The 27,879-nt window shown below is 41.0% G+C and overlaps 1 protein-coding gene across 1 annotated transcript in view; it reads right to left on the reverse strand.

The window, feature by feature from the left end:
- LOC133444384 (zeta-sarcoglycan) overlaps positions 1 to 27,879 on the reverse strand; it is a 317,653-nt gene that overhangs the window by 152,103 nt on the left and 137,671 nt on the right. The window contains exon 3 of the mRNA XM_061722143.1: positions 20,716 to 20,803. Coding sequence (XP_061578127.1) covers positions 20,716 to 20,803 — 88 coding nt within the window. The remainder of the gene's footprint in view (positions 1 to 20,715; positions 20,804 to 27,879) is intronic.

A 27,879-nucleotide genomic window follows, 5' to 3' on the forward strand; every position in this document is an offset into this window, starting at 1 on the left:
AGCGCCACCCTTCACCACGACGGCCGTCGGGGGTACTGCAGCCAACAGTGAAGCCGGCACGGGAGAACGGGGAGAACGCACATGCAGCGTCATGTGACGTCACATCCGCAGCCCAGCGCGGGAAATTCGGGACCGAATTGCAGCACATTTTGCAGCACACAGCCTGTTCAAGGCAAAGGAGAGATACACTAGATGACTCATTCTTTTGGGTTTGGAACGCTTCATCTGACATTATTACTAGAAAACTTAAAATGTATACGGATTTTTTTCATAAATCTTGCCACAATCCGGCCTCAAGCTCCTTTAAGGCTGAGCCAACAGGTGTATGTAAGGGGGAGGGATTTTTTAGAAGTAGCAAGCTTCGCAGCTGTGCATTGGTTGGTAAGGTGGAGATGATAGTGCTTGCTCCCTTATACGACAAAATAAATGTCGTAAATGGAGCATGCAGCAGCGGTTGTACAGCACGACCCCGCTCTGATATGGAAGAAAAAAATCCCCAAAACTTAAAACACGCCCGAAAAACCTGAAAAATGCAGGCCATTTATTAGTATCCAGAAACAGTCTCCCTTTTCTTATTCATCCACTTCTTCTTCTTCTTCTTCTTCTTATTATTCCGCACACTTTTTCGTCTGTTAATGCGGCCCGAACCGCAATGTGCACCCATGCATGGCATACATCGTTAGATGCATTTCCTTCGTGCTTCGATGGGCATTACTTTTCTCAGTCAAAAGTGTTACCGTGGCAACATTAACAGCTAGCAAGCAAAAAAGCAAAAATTCCATACCTTTTTACCCGGCCATACTTTATTGTAAAGACATCATTCAAACGTTCAAACACTTGGCCCGATTGGCACTAAAGGACCGTACAACCTCATTATGGCAATTATTACAGTTTTTGTGATTTTTAACTTTCAACTTCCTCAGGTTAAGGAGACCTGAGCTCAGTGCAGGGCCCTCCCGGGGTTGGTAGAGGGGTGCAATGCCCAGGACTGTAGCTTAGGTAGAGCACTGGGTGATCAAAATGGGAAAAAAATCTGGGATAAAAAACTCGCCTCGTCACTACAACATATTCAAATTTCATTAAGCTGTGATTTACATACATTTTAAGTCAAAATGCAGGCCTTTCCCCTATGATGTGATCAAAGTTCTGCACCTGCACTCCACCTGTTGCAACCAGGCCCCCGGTCTCGCACTCAGCAGCACGCCGGTGGTTCCCAGTGGCCAGCCGCGGTACTGCAACAAAAAATCCCATGGGGCCCAGAAAGCTTTTTTCCCATAGACCGCAATAGTAAAAGAGAAGCCTCTAAAACTGTTCACAGGACACCTCCAGCTGTTATCACCGTTAATTTCTAATCTTTGTATTCTATATTTTTAAGTCATGGACTTTATATCCGTCAAAAATGTTTTCTAACGGCCAGAAAAGTCAAAGAAAAGTCTCTTTCTGGGCGTGACGTCACAGCTGACGTCACGGCTGTGTCCGTGCACTCCATGGATGTATTATATTAATACATATTATAGAGTTGTCCCGATCCGATCACGTGATCAGAAATCGGGGCCGATCACGTGATTGCAGACTCGATCCGGACTCGGACGTTATGAGCCGATCAGGAATCGGATATATATATCAGGGTTTCCATTGTCCGGTAATTGCCGGACTTTGTCCGGTAAAATATGCCGAAGTCCAGTATTTTATAATCTCTCCGGTCAAAATGTCCGGCGAAAATACTCACTGGCGCCGACATCCACGCGCGCGTTGATCCACGGCCCCGCGCCGCACCGACGCAGAGCCCACAGCGACGCGCACCCTACGCCAGACCCCACGCTGAAGGCTCCGCGCCGGCGCGACGCGGGACCACAAACCAACGCACACGTGGAGTAGTGGGCTCGGAGCGGCAGCCATACACTGCATGCGCGGAGAGCACCGCATGCGCGCAGAGCACGCCTGTTTGTTTTGAAGCTGAAGCAGCCCTATGCTATCATGTCTGTTGTGTGGAATTACTTCAGAGTGAACGAGGAGAACAATGCTGTCGCAAAAAAATTTTTATACTGACTTAAGAATGTTCAAGCTGCCTACCTCCTATGTGCTCAGTTTACAGTACACATGTTAAAATATAATAAAAGGGTCACCCTGCATAATTTTCTTTTCTCTTCTTCATATTTTATTGTTTTATAAAAGTATCGGATCGGGACTCGGTATCGGCAAGTCCTCAAAATCAAAGGACGCGGACTCGGGGGCAAAAAAACCTGATCAAGACATCCCTAACATATTATATAAATACATTAATAATATATGTAATATTATACATGTAATAATATACATTTATTAATATATTATATGAATACATATTATATTAATACTCGTCATTGCCCCGGGGCATGATGGGACGCCCCAGAGCATCATGGGAGGTGACTTAACTGCGCATGCTCTATGGGCCCCACAATGCGGAAGTAAACCCGGAAGTCAGGAAATGTTTCGGCGTATGCGCCAGGCGAGCAACTTAGCCTACATTGAAATGAATGTTAAAGCTGCACATATAACTTGACCAGTTTAACATATTGCAACGTGCTGACGGAACATAAACACACAAAGAGAGGACCACACTGTCACTGAATGTAAACATGGTTAAACATGCTGCTAACGTTACAAGAAAAAGCCAAGTGTGCTGTTCATTTAGACCCATGGGGAACAGCAACAGGTCTCAAATGCTATATTTCCGTCTACTAGGGGTGTAACGATACACTAATCTCACGATACGGTACAATACACGATATTGAGGTCACGATAACGATATTATAGCAGTATGTTTTTAACAACCTTGAATGAGTGTAACCCCTTTTTCCCTTTGTGTTCAGAATCTACACCGTGGTTACACTAAATAAAATAAAACAGGTCCTAGGTTCTCAGCTAAAAATGGTGAATTTGCTGGGGTCTCATTTAAACAAGGGACTTGATATTAGATTGGGAAAAAGGAAATGACTAGGGCGGTGCCTCCACTGAATGCTTACTATGCTATGTGAACACTAGCATAATTTATGTAAGACCAGAGAAATATAAATTACTTTCAAAAGAATGTTAAACCACAATATGCAAAGGGTAAGACACAAACATTTATTTTCACTTTACCCTTTTTTAAACCAACAGACCAATAATCAAAAATAATCAAAAACAATCAAGAGTGTTTTAACCCTTTAGATTACCTCAGCTCAATGAAATGAAAAGTTTTTAATCTGTAGCTCAACCTCAATCTTGTTAAGGAAACAATAAACCTATGAAATACTCTTTTTTTAGCTTAGTCTAAACCAAATCAAATTTTGGTTATCTTTTTAATAACCATTCACATTAAAGAAATACCTTGATGGGTTTATAATATTTTAACTGTATTCACACTTTTTAACTGTTCAGTATTATTATTGCAATAACCAAAGTGTAAAGAAATATAAACCAATAGTGCTCTGGTACTCTCAAAATGCAGTACTAATACCCGTTCTTGTACAAAAGATGATTATGATACCAAAATAAAGAGTCTAAACCCAAGCGCTTGGATAATTTAACCGTTGGGGCCCATTTGAAGAGTTGGTGCACATGAAGTTTTATCCAGTTATGAACGAAAAGCTAACTTTGAAACCAGGCCAGTCACCGCCTGTTCTAACACAGTCCCATGCCTGTGTTCTGCACTCGGTCTCGTTCCAACGTCAAGTACTCACGCAACCCCTCTGTGTGGAAGCAACATGGCGGTGTAACCAGCCAGGCCGCAGAGCGATGTCCTGACAGCTCCCCGCCGCCTCTCGTAACTCCAGCTACCTGCGTCCTGCAACACGTCCTCGTCTCCTGCCGCCGACTCGTCTGCTCGTCCCGTTCGTCCAGGCCGTCCTCAAACGCTCACCAATGTCCCGTGGAAACTTCCTCCATCCCTGTCCGTGTTGTGCATCCGTCTGGTTTCTCTGCCGAGGAGCTAATGGCGGAGCTAATGGCGGAGCTAATGGCGGAGACCACGTTGTACGCCCCCCGGAGAAAAGTACTTTCGCATCCTTGTAAAGTAAACACACTCGCCTGAGACACGTGAGAATAGTGTTCTGGTTGCTTAAAGTCCCTCTGGGCAATGCAATATCTGGGCCAACCTTCAGTCGAGTCTCCAAACATTTAATTCCTTCTGTTCACCCCGAAAACCGCAGCCAGCTCCTTCCTGTCCCGGGATCTCTCTGATACTTCCAGCCGGAAAATGTTCTAGTCTCTTTTTAAACAGGAAAAGTTCACCTTTTATATTTTCTTAAGGACCATAGAATATTTTTAAAACAGCGTAATACATGAATTACAGCATCAATAAATGAACAATATTTATTTTAATGACTATTGCAAACAATAAAGACCTAAGGATTCTGGGAAATGAAGTCCTACTCCGTTTTGTCTTCTAACAGCAATATAAAAAAAAAAAGATAATCTACATATTCTTAACATCCCTGAGATTATAAAAACCCAGTAAAACAAAGAATGAATATTTAGACATTTTTAGGGATTTTTAGAGAACCCTACATGAGGAACATATGATTGGAAAAAATTGTCTTTTATTTGAAAGACACAAAATACAAAACAATGCTGTGCATTTGCCCTATTGTTACAGTTTGTAATGCTTTATTTTATTATAACTGTTTAAGTTTTAAAGAGAAAGCCAGGCCAACCATTTTCCACCAACTAAAAGTAAATGTGGTGCATTATGCATCTTCAGTTTCATACAAGTAAAAATATTTTACCACAAACTGAATAGTTTCTCTCATGTATGATTTGAGATGTTTCTTTTCCAGAAATTTAACAACTAAAATTAAATAAATAAATAAAAGTAAATAAACACCGGTACATACAATTTTACATCATAAAAAAGATGTATTCATGCTCACCTTATAAGTGTAAGAGGATATTTATTTTTGTTAAAGGAGCATGAAGCTCCTTTTAAGAAATGAGACTCATTAGCGCCACCCTTCGCCACGAGGGCCGTCGGGGGTACTGCACGGGAGAACGGGGAGAACGCGCATGCAGCGTCATTTGACGTCACATCCGCAGGACAGCGCGGGAAATTCCGGTCACAATTGCAGCACATTTTGCAGCACACAGCCTGTTCAAGGCAACGGAGAGATACACTAGAGGGGTCATTCGTTTTGGTTTGGAATGCTTCATCTGACATTATTACTAGAAAACTTAAAACGTATACGAATTTTTTTCATAAATCCTGCCTCAATCCTGCCTCATGCTCCTTTAAGCTCCTTTAACATGCTCCTTTAAGAATTTTGGTAATTCAGGGTTCATTATTTTATAAATATATTCTTTATATTCTGATGTAAATCAGGAACTATAATTACACTAGTCAGTTTATCTGTAGTGATTAGTCTGTTTTAGATTGGGCGGAGTGATACGCCACAGTACGGCACTAGGTGCTGTTGTTGATGTTCTAAAATCCTACACTGTTGAGCGGACATTAAAGTACACTCGAACTCAGAAGAAGTTGTCCCCGTGTTTATCCTACTCACGACCCAAAAAAGGTTTAATTTAATAAGGTAAGGCCTAACTCTACACCAGCCTTACATAAGTAAAAGTTCAGAGCTCAAAACCCTGCAAGAGCCCCGTTTCTTCTGAGCGTAGTAAGATTTTGGTCCGCGGGTCGAGGCGCAGTCGGCACGCGTGGTCGGATGCGTGGTCGGATGCGCGGTCGGATGCGCGTTACTAGTCAACACAATAGATTAATATTAATAACCCAATATCGCAATACAGTTGTTTAACACTGATGGGTCTTATCTGTTATCTGGGTTGACATCTTAAGTAGGAAGCAATAAACAGGGACGCTGAAGGTCTGATATGTTCGGCAGATGAGGTTCACGTACAAAGAACACCTCCCTTTTTAGTATAAATACGACTGGATCGATGACCACCGTGTAGATTTCTCTCCTGCCTATGTGGTTTGAGAGAAGTGTACCTCCGGCCGGAAAACATTGTGCATGATATAATAAAAGCTTGTATTAACTTTGATTCTATTTCACTGGTTTTCTTATGGTGCACCAGACAAACGAACACAAGGAGGGGTCAATAGAGGGAGGGGTTATCGGAGCTTTGATGCTGGTAGTTTTGGATGTAAGGTACTGCTGGAATTTTTCACCACCAACTGAGGAGGTGTCCAACTCAACAGGCTCGTGGATATTGAGTGTAAGAAAGTGTCAGGTCATGTTCCCTCCTCTCCACTAGGAGGAGGAGTGGTGGCTCAGGGTATCTGTATTGGTACTTCCCACCTTATAAATAGAGGTATGAAGATCACTTCCTCCTCTTTGTCTCCAAGCACATAAACCTTGACTGAGTGTCATGTGCCTTTTGGTTTGACCTCCAATGTAAGTAGTTTCTTTATATTCTTTTAGTTTAAAGTGTCTCTGACATAAAGAATGGATAGATTTGATCAAATTAGGGTGCTTTCACACCTGTGGCCCGTTTGTTTTGTTCCGATTCAGGGGCTGAATCGATACAGTTGTTCCGTTTCTCGTTCGTGGGGTTTGTGTTCACAAGGCAAACGTCTGTACCGGTTCAAAGCTGTTAACAAATTCCATGCGCTAACCAGCTGCTCTCTGATTGGTCAAATGAACGCGGAAGGAGTTTCCTCTTCCGCACCCCGGTATAAACAACACGCCCCTTTCAGCGCAGCGCAGACTGCAGCCGTTGGCTTTGGCTGATTTATGGTTCCGCGTCACACCAACGCAGAGCCTACGGCATAGAGTACGGCGTAGGCACTGCGTCGATTTAACGCGGAACCATAAATCAGGCTTTACCCATTCATTTATGTGCGCTCGGCGCAGAGCGGAGCCCGGCAGCGGACGAGAGGCCGCCTGCTGCAGCCGGGTTTGGGCTGCGCAAACCCTGCCCGAATTGAACATTGTTTAATTTCAAACAAAGTTTAATTTGTGCCATGCTGGGAAGACATCTCGCACGTCCAATAGGAGAGGAGTTGGTGGAGGCTGGACCGACTCCTCTCCTTGCGCCGGCAGCACACACACAATGAATGAATGGAGTTGTATCGGTTGCTGTGTGGATCATGTTCTCACTCCAAATAAAAAAAATGAACCGTTTCAGGTCTCGATTGGAATCGGGCCGAGACCACCTCTCCTAGGCGATCTCGGAACGCTTGTTTTGTACCGTTTCAGAGCGCGATTGCTGTGTTCACATACTGTATACCAAACGTTCCGATCTTTAGGGGGAAACGTTCCCTGTTCCGGAACAACTGCTTGAAACGGTACAGGTGTGAAAGCACCCTTAGTTAAATGTTATTGAGAATCATGTATTTAGTTATTGGAGAGATTTGTGGTCATTTAATGTGTTCAACATGCTTTAAAGAGTGAATTCATGATTTATTTGTCAAGATGATGTAATTTGTTCTTTCTTTATTTTAGAACCATGGCAATCATCCTGAAACTTCACAAAATCAAAATTTACCTCGTGAATTTAAATAAACTGGATAATTGATTGATTGCAATCCTGTTTCCTGGTGGTTGTGTGGCTCCAGTCAGAACATTCATTCACTACATTGAGAGCAGTGTTAATGAAAAAAACACTGGTTTGTTACAATTAGGGATGTCCCGATACCATTTTCACACCGAGTATGAGTATGAGTATTTTAATTTGTGTACTCGCCGATACCAAGTACCGATTCGATACTTTTACCACAAAAATAACTAGGCTAAAAATGCAATGAATTGGAAGACAGGTTTTAATAGCAACAGAAATTCAATTTTAAACAAAACTCGGCCAGCGGGGCTTTCCTCCGCGTTTTAGTCTCATCGCAGGAACATCAACTGGGCATGTGCGGTGCTTCACCTGAAGCCGTCCGTGTGAAACAGCATAAACAAATAGAATTTTAAAAAACAGGCTAAATGAAATGATTTTACACACTCTTGTACAGTAGGTGGCGGTATGCACCTTAAAGTTGGTTGCGATCCGCCAATAAAACGGAAGAAGAAGACACAATCCCATTGTTACCAGCCCCCGAATCTCGCGCTCAAAAGGCACGCCGATTTTTTCCAGTGTCCAGCCGCGGTACTGCAACAAAAAATCCCATGGGGCCCAGAAAGCTTTTTTCCCATAGACCGCAATAGTAAAAGAGAAGCCTCTAAAAATGTTCACAGGACACCTCCAGCTGTAATCACCGGCAATTACTAATCTTTGTATTCTATATTTTTAAGTCATGGACTTTATATCCGTCAAAAATGTTTTATAACGGCCAGAAAAGTCAAAGAAAAGTCTCTTTCTGGGCGTGACGTCACGGCTGACGTCACAGCCGTGTCCGTGCATTCCATGGATGTATTATATTAATATATATTATGTAATTATATTATATTAATACATTAATAATATATGTAATAATATACATTAATTAATATATTATATTAATACATATTATATTAATATTCGCGTCATTGCCCCGGGGCATGATGGGAGGCCCCAGAGCATCATGGGAGGTGACTCAACTGCGCATGCTCTATGGGCCAGTTAACACGGAAGTAAACCCGGAAGTCAGAAATTTTTTCGGCGTATGCGCTGGCTGAGCAAAATGCATTGAAATGAATGGGCGGCCATTTTCAGTGTCCCATCCAGTTCTATAATACATCCATGATTGTTACAGGTTATATAGAGCGATACCCATGAGTGAGACTGGCAGCGCCGTTTCAGGCAAGATAGCGACAATTAATGTAAGCGGGATGTCAGCAGTGTGGACATATTTCAAAATAAGGGACGACGACAGAAGCAAGACAGGCTGCGGGCTGTCGGCGCGGCTAACGCGGCTAATCGGCTAATGCGGCTAACCGGAATGTAACAATGGGATTGTTTATGTTGTACTGTGATTTACGTGGAATAAAGTTCCCTGTGAGTAAGGGTAATACCCAACCGTCCAGTTTGTATAATTAAGGAAGATAGAATTTACTGAAACATGGAACAGCTGGCTACTCTGTGGCTGCTGCTCAGCCAGGCTGCAGACTGACCCGGGGAGCCGCGGGCGGTGCGGGCGGCTCCCCCTAGCGGCGCTAACCACCAACTACAACAACAATGAAGTATCGGTGCGTGGTATCGGAGAATTTTTACATTCTGTCCCGGCCCCGATACCGATATCGGTATCGGGGCATCCCTAGTTACAATTGCATGCAACAATATCAGATAAATATTTAGTTTTTTCAGATTTATCAGTTTTTTTTTTTATATCTGAGCCATGTTTCCTTTAAAGTATCAAGATACATGTAACTTATCTTTTTTTCACCTGTGTTCCGCCCTCCTACACTCTCGCCTGACTGAGCGAGAAGTGTCAGTTAGCCATGGCTCTTTTTTTGTTTTAGGGTGCAGTGTTTTAAAAGGTGCAACGCAGGTAGAATAAAAAGCAGAGGTGAGTCGCTCAGTATCAAAATGAACGGGTATTCGAGCCTCAGCAGAGAAACAAGTAGCAAAAGTTGGGTATGGCATCTGCGCGCAGGAGCACAACGGTTAGTGGTATGCCCATCAGAAGGGATTTCAAATAACACCGGCATGTGATCAGAGAAAAAAGTGTCATGGACCTTTTAGGTTTTGCACAGGTAGCCCACAGTTTAGCACTCAATCTAACGTGTGCCCCTGTATTTGAGTGCAGCCAGACGCATGTTAAACAAGATTAAAAGACGCTGAGGTTAATAAAATCCATTGAAAGAGGTTTGGAGGGGCCGCAAACAATGTAGAAATATCCAACCATTAAAACACGATCATATTTAGTCATGATCTGCGACAGAAAGTGAATGAAATCCTTATATTTTGGGGGACGGTATATTACAGCACACAAGACGAGTTTCTTGCAATCCATTTCGAACACATTCAGTTCAAAGCTGAAGTATTGGGCCTCCAGCAACTGCTTGCACTTAAAACAGTTTTCAAAAACGGATGCCGAGCCCCCACACGTCCAGTTGTCCTCGGGGAGTTTAAATGGGTGCGATCAGGGGATAAAAATGCTGCAAAAGGGCTCAACTCACCAACACATAGCCAGGTTTCAGTGAGGCACGGCAGATCCAAGTTGTGCATTTTGAAGAAGTCATTCAGGATAAATGTCTTATTCCCAAGCGACCGTGCAATCCTGATAGAGGCCGGCTCACTCTCCTTCCGGGATGCCTGGCCTACTGGCCGAAGATTATGCAGGTTTACCCCACCTCTGCGGAGACGCGGTCAGCAAGTGCGTTGGTTGTGGACCTCCTCTGGAGGAACGCTGATGGGCCTCAGCCAGGTGTAAGGAGGTTCCAGGGAGCGCCAAAACACAAAACGGCTGCAGTCAAATGGAAAAGCTGATGCCAGAATCCGATGTCTTGATCCTGGTGTCAGTGACAGAAGGAACTTCCCCCTCACCAGTAGACGGCTGCGCTTACCTCGGCGTTTGCGCCGCCCCGGGGGCCAATGGACAGGAGCCCGGCGTATACAGTACATGCACTTATATCCGATAGAAGGGGAGGAAAGTACTTTCCATCATGATCACGATACGCCAGGTTGTAAGACACACGGATGCTGAGGAGTGATTGTCGATCATAGCTCCTAAGACATTTAACTTTGCTGGTAACAAGTGTAAAAATCAGGACAAACACAGACAGATACAACAGGGCCGACAGCAGCTGACGGCAGGCCAAATTAATGGGCGCCATCATGGAAGCTACGTCAAGGGCATGATAGGTCACACACATTCAGCTCGTCAGCCAGTTGATGGTTCACTGCAGTGTTGGGGCATGGTCTCCTGTAGTTGATGTTCTGCAGGCTTCTCCACACTGACACTGCGTGGTTGGCTGAAAGGATGTTTTTGATCTTTTCAGCATAACTCCTTTTGGCTGCTTTCACTTCTGTCATCAGTGTGTTTCTGGCCTGGTTATACAGGACTCTGTCCACACTTTTGTAGGCCTCCTCCTTAGCCTGTTGAAGCTGCCTAAGTTTACCTGAGAACCAGGGTTTTTTGTTGTATGTGCAGATGGTCTTGGTGGGCACACACATCTCACAAAAACTGATGTATGATGTTAGTGTCGGTCAGATCATGCAGGTCTGAGGCAGCAGCCTCAAAAACACTCCAATCAGTGCAGTCAAAGTAGGCTTGTAATTCCATTTTGGCGTCATGTCCTCACCATCTTGACCACAGGCTCAGCAGATTTCAGCTTGTAGGTCGGGATAAGATGATGATCAGAGAGTCCCATGGCTGCATGGGGGACAGAGTGATATGAGTCCTTCAAAACTGTGTAACAATGGTCCAGAGTGTCTGCACTTAATGTGCTGTTTGTATTTTGGAAGTTCATGACTGAGGTTGGTTCCGTTAAAGTCCCCCAAAACAATGAGCAGAGAGTCTGGGTGCCTTTTCTCCAAGTTTATTTGCTGTAACATCTTAGTAACACAATCCTGAGGAGCAATGACAATTCCCACCAGAACAATGTGAATAAAACTGTTTGCAGTTTATGAATAATGTCTCCATGTGTGGACTGCATGATTTGTTCATGACCATGACATCAGCAACCTTTGTTGATATACAAACAGATCCGCTTCCCCTCGTTTTCCCAGTCAGCTCCTCAACTGAGGGTTCCTGCTGAGGGAACAATCTACTAAGAGTTCTGCAACGTGGTCCGCTTCGTGCAGGTGAAATCCAGGCAGTTGAAGTGAAGAGTCCAGGATGTGCTCATCGAGCCAGGTTTCGGTGAAGCACAATGCAGCAGATTGGTTTAAGTCCGTGTTGGTTGTGTTTAGGAGCAGCAGCTCAGCCGTCTTGTAGGCAAGGGAGCAGATGTTAGCCAGGTGAATAGAAGGGGGCGCAGTGCGAAAAACCCGCTGCATCAGTTTGGCGAGCGCACTAGCTCGCTTCCCCCACTGTCTCCGGCATCCTCTGTGTAGACCATAGAGAACTGCAGCTCCTCCAATAAGTAGCTCTGGAAAAATTTCAGGATCGATGAAAACAGATGAAAAAACTTTGCTGGTAGTTAATCCAATGTTTATGAGTTCTTCACTGGAGTATGTGACCAGAGAAGGGGCACAAAAACACAACACATGTACAAAAACACAAGAAGTACTAGAAAGCAAAGTACCGAGGCGGCCATCTGCGGCACCATCTTGGATGATCATTTGAGAAAAAAAACCTGAAGAAAATGAAGCCGCTCAGCCTTATTCACAGTCACAGGTGTTCTGTATGGTACTTTCCACCTGAGGAGGTGGTTCACGGTGAAGCAGAATATCAGTTCTGGCGAACCTTCAAAAACAGTGAAATATTTCATTGTCAATTTGGGTAAAATTAAATGAAAGAATTCAACATTTATGTACTGACTTTGGTTCAGTGGTCTCATACACCACCACCATTTACACTGCTCTTTCCATTTTCTTTGACGTAGCACAAATAAAACGTTGAACATGAATGAGTTCATGGTTCTTCATAGTCAAGTCTTCTTTATATATATGGCTATATGTATAGCCTATATGTAGTAGTAGAGCCTCGGCGCCAGAGGTTCGTTGTCTGTTGGTAAAAAAACTAAAATGTTTATGAACGGACTTTGATGACATTTTCAGGATAGGTTAGTAATGATAGAGGGACCAATTGATTCGATTTTGATGGTGATCCGGATCGCTGTCTGGATCCAGGAATTTTTCTAAGGGGAAATGGGGAACTGGGCTGATTGGTGGAGGTCTGCACTTTTCCAATGCTTTTTTACAACTACACAGCAACTAAAATGAATGAAATGGTTGAAAAATCGATATGTTTAAGTTCGACACTGCTTTACAAAGCCACAACCAATAACATTCCACAGTGGCCCAGAATACATAAAATAAAACCACAGTCTTACCGGCAGTTATGCCACAAGAGTTTTTTGGGATTTGAGTTAATCACACTGATAATGTCATCATAATCTGAACTGTTTCCATCTGCCTCAGTACCATAACCCTCCATTTAATCGCTGTTGTACTTCCGTTAAGTGTCGCAAGACATCATGTGAAAGATGAAGTTTGTTTACATTTTTATGTAGGCTATATTACATTTTACATTTTCAAGAACACAATGAAACTTTTAAAACAAAGTAAATTTTGCAAGAAATATTTTTCTTTTTTAAAAATTCATGACTATCACTGGGTGGGCAATCTGTCAATATGGGTGGGCCCGTCCAAATCCAGGCCCAACCATAGCTTTGTTTATAGAAAATGGTAAACAACCATACAAACACTTATCACATAAAGAAATATGAAGGACAGTGATGGAAACGATATTCAGAACGGATGGATGTAGAAATATATGAAAGTGGAGTATAATTGGACCTTTTGTTAGGAGTCCTCCTCCTCTGGCTCTGCCATCTATCCCAGCTGCCACTAATCGCCAGCCCAGGCTTAAAAGAAGACCAGGGGCCTGTACTACGAAGCGGGATTTGGGGTTAGCGAGGTAACTTCAGGTTTAACCCTGGGTTTTCAGGACTACGACGGTGGTTCACTTCTTATCGGGGCACATCGCCATGGTAACTTATGCTGAACCGCTAACCTGCTCCGGAGCAGGTTATGTTCGAGATACAGATCGCCGGGTGTAAAATCACCGCCCACTGACCAATCAACTCTCTTGGAAAATGGCTTGCCCTTTCGAAGAGAATCCAGTGGAGCTGTTATATAATACATCCATGAGCTTGGTGCGCGGATCGTGAGAGGATCCCTCCGAACAGAACGCGTATTCAGGGCCACCAAAACCCCTTTGCTTTCCCTGTATGAACGATCCAAAAAAATCAAAAAAAAAAGGAAAAAAAGAAAAAAGAGGTGGAGGAGAAAATAAAAAATAAATCAATCAATGAATAAATAAAACAAATCATCACCCAAAATCCGATGTACAGTCAATCCAAAACTAATACCAATTAAATAAATAAATCAAGAAGAAATCAAAAAGAAGATGCATTTGTAAGGGGATAGCAAAAAAGGGATTTTCAATTTCGTCCCTCGAACATTCTGAGAAGTCACTTTAAAATACTAAACACCCCCCTCCTGAAAAAATAAAAAATAAAATAAAATAAATAAAAAAAAACAATTCTTTGGTACAGCATCAGCACAAGTTATCGGTCAACAACAATAGTTATAGAACCAATATATACAGGACTGTCTCAGAAAATTAGAATATTGTGATTTTCTGTAATGCAAACACAAAAACAAAAAAATGTCATACATTCTGGATTCATTACAAATCAACTGAAATATTGCAAGCCTTTTATTATTTTAATATTGCTGATCATGGTTTACAGTTTAAGATTAAGATTCCCAGAATATTCAAATATATGTTTATATCCCTATGAATTTACACATTTATACAGTCGGCGATCTTTTGCCAGCTGTCTTTCCTGCATTTTGCAGCTGCAACTGTGTTGCATTTTGCCTGTATTATATGCCTATACTCATCATATTTCCGTAAAATTATAGTTTGCTCTTCGCTACTGAAATAAGCGGCTCTGACAGCGGACTTCTCCATGCTTGCGATTGGTCATGCGCTGAAAACACCGCCCCTTTTATGTGCACGCGCTCATATCCAGATTGGAGAAAGCTGGGTCGATCTACCGAGTTGATAACCACCGTCGTGTGACCGCTTAGCGTGATTGCAATTGTCCCGCTTAGTGAATCTGGATAAGGAAAAGATATCCTGGATATGTTGAACTTGCTTCGTAGTACAGGCCCCTGGACCTTCACTCAGTGCTTGATAATATTCAAGAGAGCACTAGAATTAAAAGGGTGGGTAGTGGGAAAAGAAGAGAAGAAATTGTATTGACAAGGCTAAGATTAGGGCATAGTGCCCTAAACAAAAACTTGAAGATTATAGGGAAACATCAGAATGGTTTATGTGAAGATTGTCAAGAAGATGAGACAATAGAGCATGTTTTACTGAGTTGTAGGAAATATGAGATGGAAAGGGAGACTATGAACAATAAATTGAGAGAATGGGGAGAACAGGAATTTAATATTAAAAGTCTGTTAGGAATGCAGAATAGAAAACATGTGAAAGCATTAATTGAGTTTTTAAGAGACACAGAATTATTTGAAAGAATATAGTAAAACAAAGAATGAGTGTATGAATCAGTTTCAGTAGTCTGGACCATGAAAATGATCCAGAAGAGGGCGGTAATGCACCGGAAAAAAATGGATGCCAACCGCCAATAAACCTCAAGAAGAAGAAGAAGACTCAGCGCTTGATTGTACTGAACCCATGCGGTAACTAAATCAGGCCCTTCGGGAAACTCTCTCTAGCTTTTTCAGCCCTCGAGTTTGAACCTTTGTGTCGTGCTTACATTAATCCATCTTTGTTTTTTGTCCCAAGGCTTTTTTGTTCCTGTGTCTACGTTGCCTCCCTGGACCCCTCCTTGACGCCTCTGTTCCCCTCGCAGCCATTCCCGTGGATCTCTGTGACCCCCCCCCCCCGCTGCCAACTCACGACTGACCCTTGTCTCCTGGACCCCCAACCATCGCTCCCCCGTTTCCTCTGCCTTCCCCTCCGGATCAACCCCTGAGTCAGTTGTTTTCCCCTTCACCTTAATAAACAGCCATCTGGCTCTTTATTTCAATCGTCTGGTCTCCTGCCTGTTTGTGGTTGGCTACTCGGGTTCACCTCAGGTTTTGGGGTTGGACCCTACACCTTTAGTCTGTGAACATAACCTGGTGATAGGAGGTTTGGTTCTCACACAACTCAAGTTCATCCATGTGTCTCTCCTAATAGAGCTGAAACGGGTTTTATTTCATACAATCTTATAACACACATCTTGAAGATGTGTGAACAACGAAAGGCGCTCATCTTTAAGATACTGCACTAGTTAGAATGGAGCAGGATTTGTGTCTAGAGAGGATCTTCAAGAGACGGCTTCAATTAGACTGCTTGGCATACAGTACTCCTATGATTTATGTTATAGCTTTATTGTTTTTCCGCACAGCTACATCCATGATTTTATCCACCTGCATAGGCTATTACAAATATCACCCACTTTTTTTTTCTTTTTGTTAGAATATTAACCATTTTCTATCCAAAAACAATCTAAAGAGAATAGTTTATATTAATTAAAAATAAATAACATGAATGGTTTACACTAAAGTTTTGTAGCAGCAGGATGCTCACACTTCTGCTAGTGAAGGAATCTTTCCTGATAATTTCCCAATGTGATTGGATGTTAAAATTGCACACATATCCCCATTAAAATAAGAAAAGAAATTGGTAAATGGTAAAGACAAAGTTGAAAATACAAAAGTTAATTGCATGTGTGCTATATATTTAAACAATGTAGTTCAACAAATGCCAAATGTTAAAAAAACTGTGTGAGAAATTAATAACTTATTTAAAAGTGTTTTTTTCATAAGCAGGTTTGCAACTCCAGGGAAAGTGATTCTTAAGTATAATACACCTACATGTTGTCACTTGCCACTCATATAGTATTATAACAGTTATTGAATTTTGAATTACACATTTAGTCACAGAGAAATTTATCTCATGCCAGCTCTTTCCTTTGCTGGTACTGTACTTTTCTGCAGACAGATGTGCTCAAATTCAACATATGATTTGCAATAAAAGCTTTAATTCTAATAAAGTAAAGTAGGAGGTTATCTTCCATTTAGTTGAGGTTGCCATGGTGCATCCTGTTGTATCATTGATTATGTCTTTGTATAGTTGCAGTGCACTACTTAAACCAGAAGTGATTAAACCCACCCTAAACCCCTGATTTAAAATCTTACATTTTGAGTTTCTCATATTAGGGTTTGTTGAAATTCCTTTATGAAATAAACCCATGAGTTACCTGACTACAGTCCGGACTTGTTACTAATATATCATTTCTGGAGAATTTTTAAATGAAATATTATGGCGACACCCCCTACTACACACTTTAAGTTGTGTTTGCAAAGAAAGAAAGAAACAAAACACCAAGTGACATTCCAAAAGTGAGGTTTAATAAACCCTGTGATAAACAGTGAACTCAAAATAAACCGTGAATCTCCGTCAACTAACTCCGAGCTGTCGGTTCCACAACACTGGTTATGAATTGGGTCGATAAACTCTGTTTTAGTTAACTGAGAGTTGTGCGTATTCATTGCAACCTTAAGTAGACATGATCTATAGAGCAACAAAACCACAATAAGAATAATGAAAAATGAATAATACACTCTTCGGAATTGGAGCAATAAATCTTTCTAGAGCAGTGGTCTTCAACCTTGGTCCTCAGGACCCACTGTCCTGCATGTTATAGATGTTGCCTTGCATCAACACACCTAATTCTAATGATTGATGATCATCAGCATGTCATCAAGGTCTGCAAAAGTCTGTTAATGACTGTGTCATTAACAGGACCAGGGTTGGCTACAATTGTACGACAGGGATAAAAAGACAAGAAAACTACAATAATAAAAAATACATAAATAACTGTGCATCGGCCAAGGAGAACGTGGCAAAGAATCACATACACATGGACAAATTGGTACCCCTTCTTTAAAGAAAGAGAAATCTACACTGGTCACAATTATAACTTAGAAGTGAAGCATTGTGATTGATCAAGCTCTCTTTCCCCCCTTTATTGCTACTTGCCCTGCCATCAAGCCCTGAACGCAAGCAATTGGACAATTGGTGATCAATGCATCAATTATTGCCACTATAAAAGACTGCTTTGCTTGCCCGTAGGGAAGCCGATCTGAGAGTGATCAAGGCAGAGGTGGCCAGATAACTGACTGGTACAGTATGAACAGAGATTAAAAATAGACTGAGTCCACAACTGTGCTTTGAAGTTGTAGACCAGAGATTCCTCATGTATTTTAAAAGAGCAGGTCGCTGTAAGTCCAGTCGCTCACCCTGGTCCCTGGTCGCTCCTGGAAAGGTTTTTATGGCATGCACACTTTTTTTTATAACTTTTATAACTTGTCAACTTTGGTATTCTCTTTTTAGTGTCTCTTGCTGGACCTGAGTACGTCTGTCCCCTGATGATTGTATTATGTAATTGTTGGACTGAAATAGTTTAGTGCTAGTGCATGTGTTTTATGATTTCTTTTATTGCTGTGTTGAGTGTGATTAGTTTATACTTGGATATACAATCATCCCAGGCAACAGGCCGACAATAATTAGGGCCCGAGCACTGACAGTGCGAAGGCCCTATTGTATCTGTAGGAATTGTTCTCGTTCTCGTTATTTTTATTTTTTCCGACGAAATGAGGGCCTTTTTGCCCCCCTAAACGTAAAAATTTGATATTTACTGGTTTGCATTAATGGGTGTGGCCTAATGGCTCAACAGCGTCCTCTAGAAAACTTTGTGTCTCAAGCCCCACAATACGGTTTGACATACATGCACGGAAATCAGTGCACACCTGTATCATGTCGCAACTTAAAGAAAAGTCTCTTGGCGCCATGGCCGAAACCGAACAGGAAGTCGGCCATTTTGGATTAATTGTGTAATTTTGGCGCAATTTATGCCATTTCTTCGGCCGCTTCTTCGCCCGAACCTTAACATGCACCCAGGTGTGTTATACATCAAAATGTGCGTCTCGATCCTGCGACGATAGGCATTACTTTTCTCAGTCAAAAGCGTTACCGTGGCGACGATAGACGCCAAAAAGCGTGCCCCCCCTTCATCTGATTGGTCGTGGGTGGTGTCATCTGACTTGGTTTTGACTCCTTCACCTTAATTGTTGCAAATTAACCCCGCCCCTTCTTCTGATTGGTCAATATTTGATAGTCCCTATTCTCTGCCATAACTTTTGAACGGGTTGTGATAAGGACATGTGGGTGGTGTCATCGGACTCGGTTTTGAGTCTTTGAACATAATTGGTGCAAATTAGCCCCGCCCCTTCTTCTGATTGGTCAATATTTGATAGTCCCTATTCTCTGCCATAACTTTTGAACGGGTTGTGATAAGGACATGTGGGTGGTGTCATCGGACTCGGTATTGAGTACTTGACCTTCATTGGCCTGAATTAGCCCCGCCCCTTCTTCTGATTGGTCAATATTTGATAGTCCATATTTTCTGGCATAACTTTTGAATGGTTTGACATAAAGAGTCGTGGGTGGTGTCATCGGACTCGGTTTTGAGTCCTTGAACATAATTGCTGCAAATTAGCGCCGCCTTTTCATCTGATTGGTCGATATCTGATAGTTCCTACTTTCTGCCATAACTTTTGAATGGTTTGATATAGAGAGTCGTGGCTGGTGTCATCCGCTAAATGTCCAGGCCTGAAGACATCTACATACAAGTCATACAAACGCTTCCACTGCAGCACGCCTGAATGTGCAAAAGGGTGCGAGGGCCCGTTCATCGCTGCTCGCAGCTTTAATTTTATTTGTTTTTTCTTTTTGATTATCTAGTTTTGTCTTGCTTTGTCTCACCAAGGTGCTGTGCCTAAGGTTTATATTTAACCTATGAGGGGGCCGCTGCCCCTCCTCTTGTCGACATGTTACAATTTCACAATATTTTTGCAAAACAACTGTGATTGAAACAGAGATACCAAAGTTAAAGGCATGTAAAAGTGTTGCGTATTACATTTCAATTTGAAATTAGATCCAAAGAATTACACAGTAAGTTTATTTGTATTTGTATTATTATTTGTATAACACAATTCAAGAGAAAGGTGATTCAAAGTGTGGAAACCTAATATTCTGTCTTTGTGGCTATTAGTGCTTCCCAATGATTTAATTAAAACTGTGGTGTAGAGCAAACATGAACACAGCAAATATCACACAATCGGCAGTGCATCTTGGAAAAATATGGCAAACATAACATCCAATGAGTTTAGCATGTCTCCTTTCAACAAGATTTCATTATTATTCATACTTTTCTGTGCTGCCACCTCAACATTATGTAAGCTACACGTAAGTTACATGTGAGATTAGAGCAGAAATTGTGTTGCGTGTTTGTTGTTTTTTTGTTTATTTTTTCTGAATCCTGTGTATCAGTAAACAGTTCCAACTATGTAAAAACAAACTCTGCTTGTAGACTGAGCTTTTTCTTTTGATTCTGTCAAAACTTTCATTAGTGGCACATTCATTTGAATATTTGCTGCTGTCATTGTTTGAGTCACATAAACTCTTATCATAATCACTTAGAGGGCTTTACAAGCTGCTCTTCAACATAACCAGATGCAAATGGCTCTTTTTTATTTCCTTTTTACATTCTAAATTGTTTCTCCCTATATTTTGTTTTCATATTTTTTTTCTCTCCAAATGACTTGGTGTTTTCACTTAAATTCAAAAATTAGTTGACAGAAAGGCTGCTGCAGTCCAACCCACAATCAAAAGACTTTTATTGCACCATAATTACCCTGACCTCCCTAAAATGGTCAGCAGCACAACGATGAATAAGACATTGGTACATGTTAGAGAAATGTTCATCACACTGGAAAATGAATACTGCATTTTATGTATTTTTGTATTTATGCTGATATGCAAGTCAAAATAAGACTCCATTACAATTTCCAAAAGGCTTATTGAACCCATTAAAATAAGTCACATCACATCTAATTTGAGTGACATCCTTTCCTTAATAGTGGGTGTTCTCTAATCCAATAAAAGCTCAGAAAAAATAAGTTAGTCATAAATAAACAGGACTGTCAACATCAGTAAGATACACTCTTGAGAAAAGACAGTGTTCAATAATCACAAAGAGGAACATGCATACAAGATAAATTATTCATATAATGTAAATGTCATAGAAATATGAGAGGACATGTGTTTGTGTGGTGCAGGCATCTTACCCACAGTCAGCTGACCAGTCAACTGTCCCTGATCATTTCTAGCATTGACAGTCACATTTCTGTCTGACTGGAGGATCAGTGGACTGTCCTATGGAGGGAAGAAGAGGAAGACAGAATAACAGAACAAAAAATGTTAATTTGTCTGCAACAGTAAAAAAAAAAAATAAAGAGACAACAAAATAGTTTTACACTTTCCATGAACACATTAATATGCACAAATTTGTGAATTCTTGGTCAACCTTGGTCAAAGTAATGTATGCAAAAAATGCATACATTACTCATAAATAGAACATTTTCCCCAATTATTTCTTTGACAGTTTAGTAGATAAATAAACACCCACATACATACATACGTATGTACGTACATACATGTCAATTGTCGAAGCAAAGTGGAGCCGTGTACCACACAAGTTTTCTGAATCATCTTGAAGGTTTATTACAAACTCACATTTGTGTTCTAGTTTACCACTGAAGTTGGTGATTTAAAGCTCAACTTGGCTTCTACATTTTCAGCTAGCGACTATCCTAGTAACCTGAACCTGAACCTGAACCTGATCCTTGAAATACACTAAAGGATACCTGAGAAAGTCCGTTGTTTTCTTTTTAAAACAATATCATGTTTTGTGGGTATCAGCAGTCTCTGGAGATAGCTCCTTTGATTGATTGGATTTTCTGTAATTTCTGATCGTTTGAACATGGTTTTTGAAGTTTTCAAAATGTTTGACAAATTCAAGATCCTATTGATCACCTTCAAAGCCTTACATGTTTATACCCCAACTAATATATCGGATTTGACTTGGTTTCTGCCCCTCCATGTTTTTCAGGTGCTTGCTCAGGATATTGTATTGTATCAAAGAAAAGTTTTGATAAAAATCTATTGGTTTCCTTAGCTTGGTAATTATGGGCATGCCAAGTAGTGGCATGACCATATTGCAATCGTCCAGAATGGCCCAAAGGGCAATGTTGCTAGCATTTTGCTAACAAGCTAAAGTCGCAAAAGTCCCACTGCGCACCAGCGGGTGTACAGCATGACCCCGCTCTGATGTGGAAAAAAAAAATCCCCCAAAAATAAAACACAGCCGGAAAAACCTGAAAAATGAAGGCGATATATTAGTATACAGAAAAGGTTTCCCTTTTCTTCTTCTTCTTATTATTCCGCGCTCTTTTTCTGTCCGTTAATACGGCCCGAACCGCAACGTGCACCCATGCATGGCATACATCGTTGGATGCGTCTCCATCGTGCCTCGATGGGCATTACTTTTCTCAGTCAAAAGTGTTACCGTGGCAACGATAGATGCCAAAAAGAAGAAAAAAAAGGCAAAAATTCGGAAGCTTATTGCTCGGCCGAACTTTATCGTAGAGACATCGTTCAAACTTTAAAACACTCGGCCCGATTGGCACTAACAACCTCATTATGCCAATTATTACAATTTTTGCGATATTTACCTTTCATTTTTTTTTTAAATTTCCATTTGACTTTGGACGCTTGTTGCTAGGCAACCGGTTATTGTAGAGACATCGTACAAATGTTCCCAGACTCGGCACGCTGTGGACTTCAACATATTCAAATTTCATGAAGCTGTGATTTAAGGACATTTTATGTCAAAATCCATGCCAAATGGCCCCATTCATTTGGATGGGTTTTTTTTTTTACCATGGTGAAAAAAGACCTATCCGTTAACGTAGCCTGAACCGGAACGTGTACCCATGGATGGCATACATCGTTAGATGCGTCTCCATCGTGCCTCAATGGGCATTACTTTTCTCAGTCAAAAGTGTTACCGTGGCAACGCTAGATGCCAAAAAGCAGAAAAAAAGGCGAAAATTAGGACGCTTATTGCTCGGCCGAACTTTATCGTAGCGACATCGTTCAAACTTTCAAACACTTGGCCCGATTGGCATTAACGGACCGTCCAACCTCATTATGCCAATTATTACAGTTTTTTGCGATATTTACCTTTAATTTTTTTTTAAATTTCCATTTGACTTTGGAAGCTTGTTGCTAGGCAACAGGTTATCGTAGAGACATTGTACAAATGTTTCCTGACTCGGCACGCTGTTTTTTTGTTTGTTTGTTTTTTTATTTAGGATCCCCATTAGCATTAGCCACAGCATTAGCTATTCTTCCTGGGGTCCGACATACACACAACACACAAATTAACACTTAATACATACAGACATACATTACACATGACAAAACAAAACAATAATAGAAACAACTCCCTTAATCACAATCTATACAGAGGATAACCACATCACCATCATTCTCAGACATACATACATAGAAATGAAATCAAATAAAACACCTTTATAACCAATGCCTGCCTGGAATGACCTTATCTAGAATTATTTGACCACTTTTCACCTTATTACGATAGGGTTTACACTACCTATAATTATATTTCAACCTTCACTTTGTTCCCTCTAAATGACAAATCATCATTCATAAAATTTTAAAAGATATTGTTTTAACTGAAACTTAAACCAATCTTTGCTAGCTGCATGTGAAATATAAACTGGTATAGAGTTCCAGCCGACCATGGCACTGTAAAAAAAAGTTCTCTGAATCGTACCTGTTCTCACCCTCGGTAGTATGAACCTGCTTTCTGATGTCATTCTAGTATTGTAACCATGGTGAGCAAAATGATGATGGAATCTGTCATACAGTGGACTGTGGACTTCAACATATTCAAATTTCATGAAGCTGTGATTTAAGGAAATTTTATGTCAAAATCCATGCCAAATGCCATGCCAAATTCTTTCGGATGGGTTTTTTTACCATAGTGAAAAAAAAACTCTATCCTTTAACGTAGCCTGAACCGGAACGTGCACCCATGCATGGCATACATCATTAGATGTGTCTCCATCGTGCCTTGATGGGCATTACTTTTCTCAGTCAACAGTGATACTTTTGCAACGCTAGATCAAATCAAATCAAACTTTATTTATATAGCACTTCTCATACAAATAATGCAACACAAAGTGCTTAACATAAAACAAATAAACATAAAACTTATTAATTCCCTGCCCCCCTCCCCCCTCCTCACCCCCAGGACCCCCTGCAGGCCAGAGTCACTCCCAGCATGGAGGCTCCCCATGAGGAAACACTGGAGATAAAAGCTACAAGAAAGCAGGATAAAATACACTAAAGGAGTTTAAAAGAGTATAACATAACATAAAATCCTAAAAGTATGTCTAGAAAGCAAGACATTAAAAACTAAAAGAATAAGACAGTAGAATGTATAAAATAGACCATAAATAACGACTAAAATATTTAGATAAAACATTAAGATAAAACAATGAAAATAAATTATGATAAAAAAAAAGGATAAACTAAATATAAAACAGAGCAGTAAGATCCAATAAAAATAAGGGTGAGCATAAGAAATTTAAAAGAGTTAAATGAGTCAGTTAAAAGCCTGATTAAAGAGATGGGTCTTGAGCCTCTTTTTAAAAACATCAACAGTCTCTGCGGCCCTGAGGTTCTCCGGGAGGCTGTTCCACAATCGGGGACCATAAAAACTGAATGCCGCCTCCCCGTGTGTCCTAGTTCTAACTTTTGGTATGGTTAAAAGGCCAGCACCGGAGGACCTCAGGGTCCGTCAGGGTCGATAGGGTAAAAGTAGTGCAGACAAATAAGAAGGCCCAAGACCATTAAGACACTTAAAAACCAGTAAAAGAACCTTAAAATCGATCCTGAAGCGCACGGGGAGCCAATGCAGCGATTTTAAAACAGGTGTAATGTGCTCCCGCCCTCTGGTCCTCGTCAGCACGCGTGCGGCTGAATTCTGTAATAATTGTAGGCTATACATGTTCTTTTTGGGAAGACCAGAGAGCAGGGCGTTACAATAATCTAAACAACATGAGATAAAAGCATGCATTAGCACCTCCGTAGATGCCAAAAAGCAAAGAAAAAGGCGAAAACTCGGACGCTTATTGCTCGGTCCGATTGGCACTGATGGACTTTACAACCTCATTATGCCATTTATTACAGTTTTTGCGATATTTACCTTTCTTTTTTTTTTAATTTCCATTTCACTTTGGACGCTTGTTGCTAGGCAACAGGTTATCGTAGGGACATGATTCAAGTGTTTCAAAACTCGCCTCGCTGTGGACTACAACATATTCAAATTTCATGAAGCTGTGATTTACGTATATTTTAAGTCAAAATGGCCCAATGCCCAAAGGTTTATCAACAAAATGTAACGGTTTATTAACAACCCTAAACTCCTTCTTGGCCATTATTAATCACCATGAACCACACAACCCCGAAGCAGGGCCTGTGGTTTATTAACAACCCTAAACCACACCTCCTGTGGGGAGCACAGGAATGAATGCAATACAACCATAAACACCTCAAACTGACATAGAACCTCCCCAAACACAACCAATACAACCTTAAACACAACCACTACAGCCCCAAACCAAAGCAGCAAGAGGGGACAAATGGGCAGTAGGGCATGCCCATATCAAAATTTCCTGAAATGTTCTAGTTCTTATTCTTATTTTATCCGAAAACAATTGCGTTTTTGAGGCGCATAACTTATTCGAAAAGTTGTGAAACTTGGCACGCAAGTCCCATGTGGCAAAAAATTATGTATTCTAATAGTGTCAAAAAGGGGCATGGCTCAATAGCGCCGCCTAGAAAACTTTGTACCTCAAGCCCCACAATACGGTTTGACGTACATGCACGAAAATTGGTAGACACCTATATCATGTTGCAACTTAAAGAAAAGTATCTTGGCGCCATGGCCGAAACTGAACAGGAAGTCGGCCATTTTGTGTAATTTAATCGTGTAATTTTGGCGCAATTTATGCCATTTTTTCGGCCGTTAATGCGGCCCGAACCGTAATGTGGACTCAGGTGTTTTATACATCCAAATGTGCGTCTCGATCAGCCCCCGGGTCTGGCAGTCAGAAGGCGCGCCGATTTCTCCCAGTGGCCAGCCGCGGTACTGCAACAAAAAATCCCATGTGGCCCAGAAAGCTTTTTTCCCATAGACCGCAATAGTAAAAGAGAAGCCTCTAAAACTGTTCACAGGACACCTCCAGCTGTAATCACCGGCAATTACTAATCTTTGTATTCTATATTTTTAAGTCATGGACTTTATATCTGTCAAAAATGTTTTATAACGGCCAGAAAAGTCAAAGAAAAGTGTCTCTCTGGGCGTGACGTCACGGCTGACGTCACAGCCGTGTCCGTGCATTCCACGGATGTTTATATTAATATATATTATGTAATTATATTATATTAATACATTAATAATATATGTAATACTATACATGTAATAATATACATTAATTAAGATATTATATTAATACATATTATATTAATATTCGCGTCATTGCCCCGGGGCATGATGGGAGGCCCCAGAGCATCATGGGAGGTGACTCAACTGCGCATGCTCTATGGGCCAGTGTATGCGGAAGTAAACCCGGAAGTCAGAGATTTTTTCAGCGTATGCGCTGGCTGAGCAGAATGCATTGAAATGAATGGGCGGCCATTTTTGACGTCCCATCCAGTTTTATAATACATCCATGGTCTCGATCCTGCGACGATGGGCATTACTTCTCAGTCAAAAGCGTTACCGTGGCGACGCTCGATGCCAAAAAGCATAATCTGATTGGTTTGACATAAAGAGTCGTGGGTGGTGTCATCGGACTCGGTTTTGAGTCCTTGAATATAATTGGTGCAAATTAGCCCCGCCCCTTCTTCTGATTGGTCTATATATGATAGTCCCTATTTTCTGCCATAACTTTTGAATGGTTTGACATCGAGAGTCGTGGGTGGTGTCATCTGACTCAGTTTTGAGTACTTGACCTTCGTTGGCATGAATTAGCCCCACCCCTTCTTTTGATTGGTTGATATTTCATAGATCCTATTTTCTGCCATAACGTTTGAAAGGTTTGACATAAAGAGTCGTGGGTGGTGTCGTCGGACTCGGTTTTGAGTCCTTGAATATAATTGGTGCAAATTAGCCCCGCCCCTTCTTCTGATTGGTCTATATTTGATAGAACCTATTTTCTGCCATAACTTTTGAATGGTTTGACATCGAGAGTCGTGGGTGGTGTCATCGGACTCGGTTTTGAGTCCTTCACCTTTATTGGTGAAAATTGCACGCACGAGGGCCCGTTCATCGCTACTTGCAGCTTTTTTTTTTTTTTTATTAATTAGACTGATTCTGAAATGAATTCTATTTTTGATGTGCCTATGAAGCTGAATTAAGTTGAACTTAATTGACTTATCTACTGCAATGTTGAGCAGCAATTATTAGAAGTATATATTTTCCAAACTGATTGTCCAATATAGCACTGATAAACAGTTCCCCTTTCACCCTTAAATTATGCGAAAAATATGACACTGAAAATGTTTAATCTTTAACTTTTGGCCTTCGAGATACAGCCTAACAATAATAATACATTTTGACATGATGCAAGTTAACTTTTGCTTATGACTTTACAGTATGTTCTTTGCTTTCCTCCTTAAATATCTGGCTGCTTCAGTCAATTCTGAGTCAATGCTTAATTAACCTGTACAGCCACGTGCATCCATTGTCTGAATTCAACCTCAATTTCCTCAGTTTTGTGAAGCCAGCAAACTTTGCAAATAATTTGCATAATCTATTTAAAACAGAATTGTGTCTGAACGTGTTTGATAGTTTGACATTTTGTTAGTGTGTCTGTTCTCAGAAATGCAATCATCCTCAACTAAACAAACTAAATTCAACTGTGACCCTGACCTCCACTTTCTTCTTTAAAGGTCTAATTGAACCACACACTGCTGACATTAGTTCATTGGTTATGTGCTGTTTTCCATTTTTATTAGGTACCAAAGTCAATGTAACATGCCACTGTATCGTACCCTCTGACTGCCACCTTGTTGTCTCTGCTGTGTCAGTGTATCCAAATATTTTTGTCTGTTTTTGTTTTCCCGTCTTTTTTAATATTTTTCCACTTAAATAATTTCCTATTTTACCCTCATCCTCTCTTTTTCTGTCTTCCTTTGTCCATTTGTCTGCATGCAATGAATAGCTCACAGGTGACCCAATTCCTCTGCTATTTCCCCACAATTAATATCTTGCTGCATTCCTGCGAATTATAAATGAGAATTGTGCTAAGATTGGAACATAGTTAATCTGTTATGCCTTGCAGGAAATTCCACCT

Source organism: Cololabis saira, chromosome 1 (assembly GCF_033807715.1).
Source record: "Cololabis saira isolate AMF1-May2022 chromosome 1, fColSai1.1, whole genome shotgun sequence".
NCBI classification, from domain to species: Eukaryota; Metazoa; Chordata; class Actinopteri; order Beloniformes; family Belonidae; genus Cololabis; species Cololabis saira.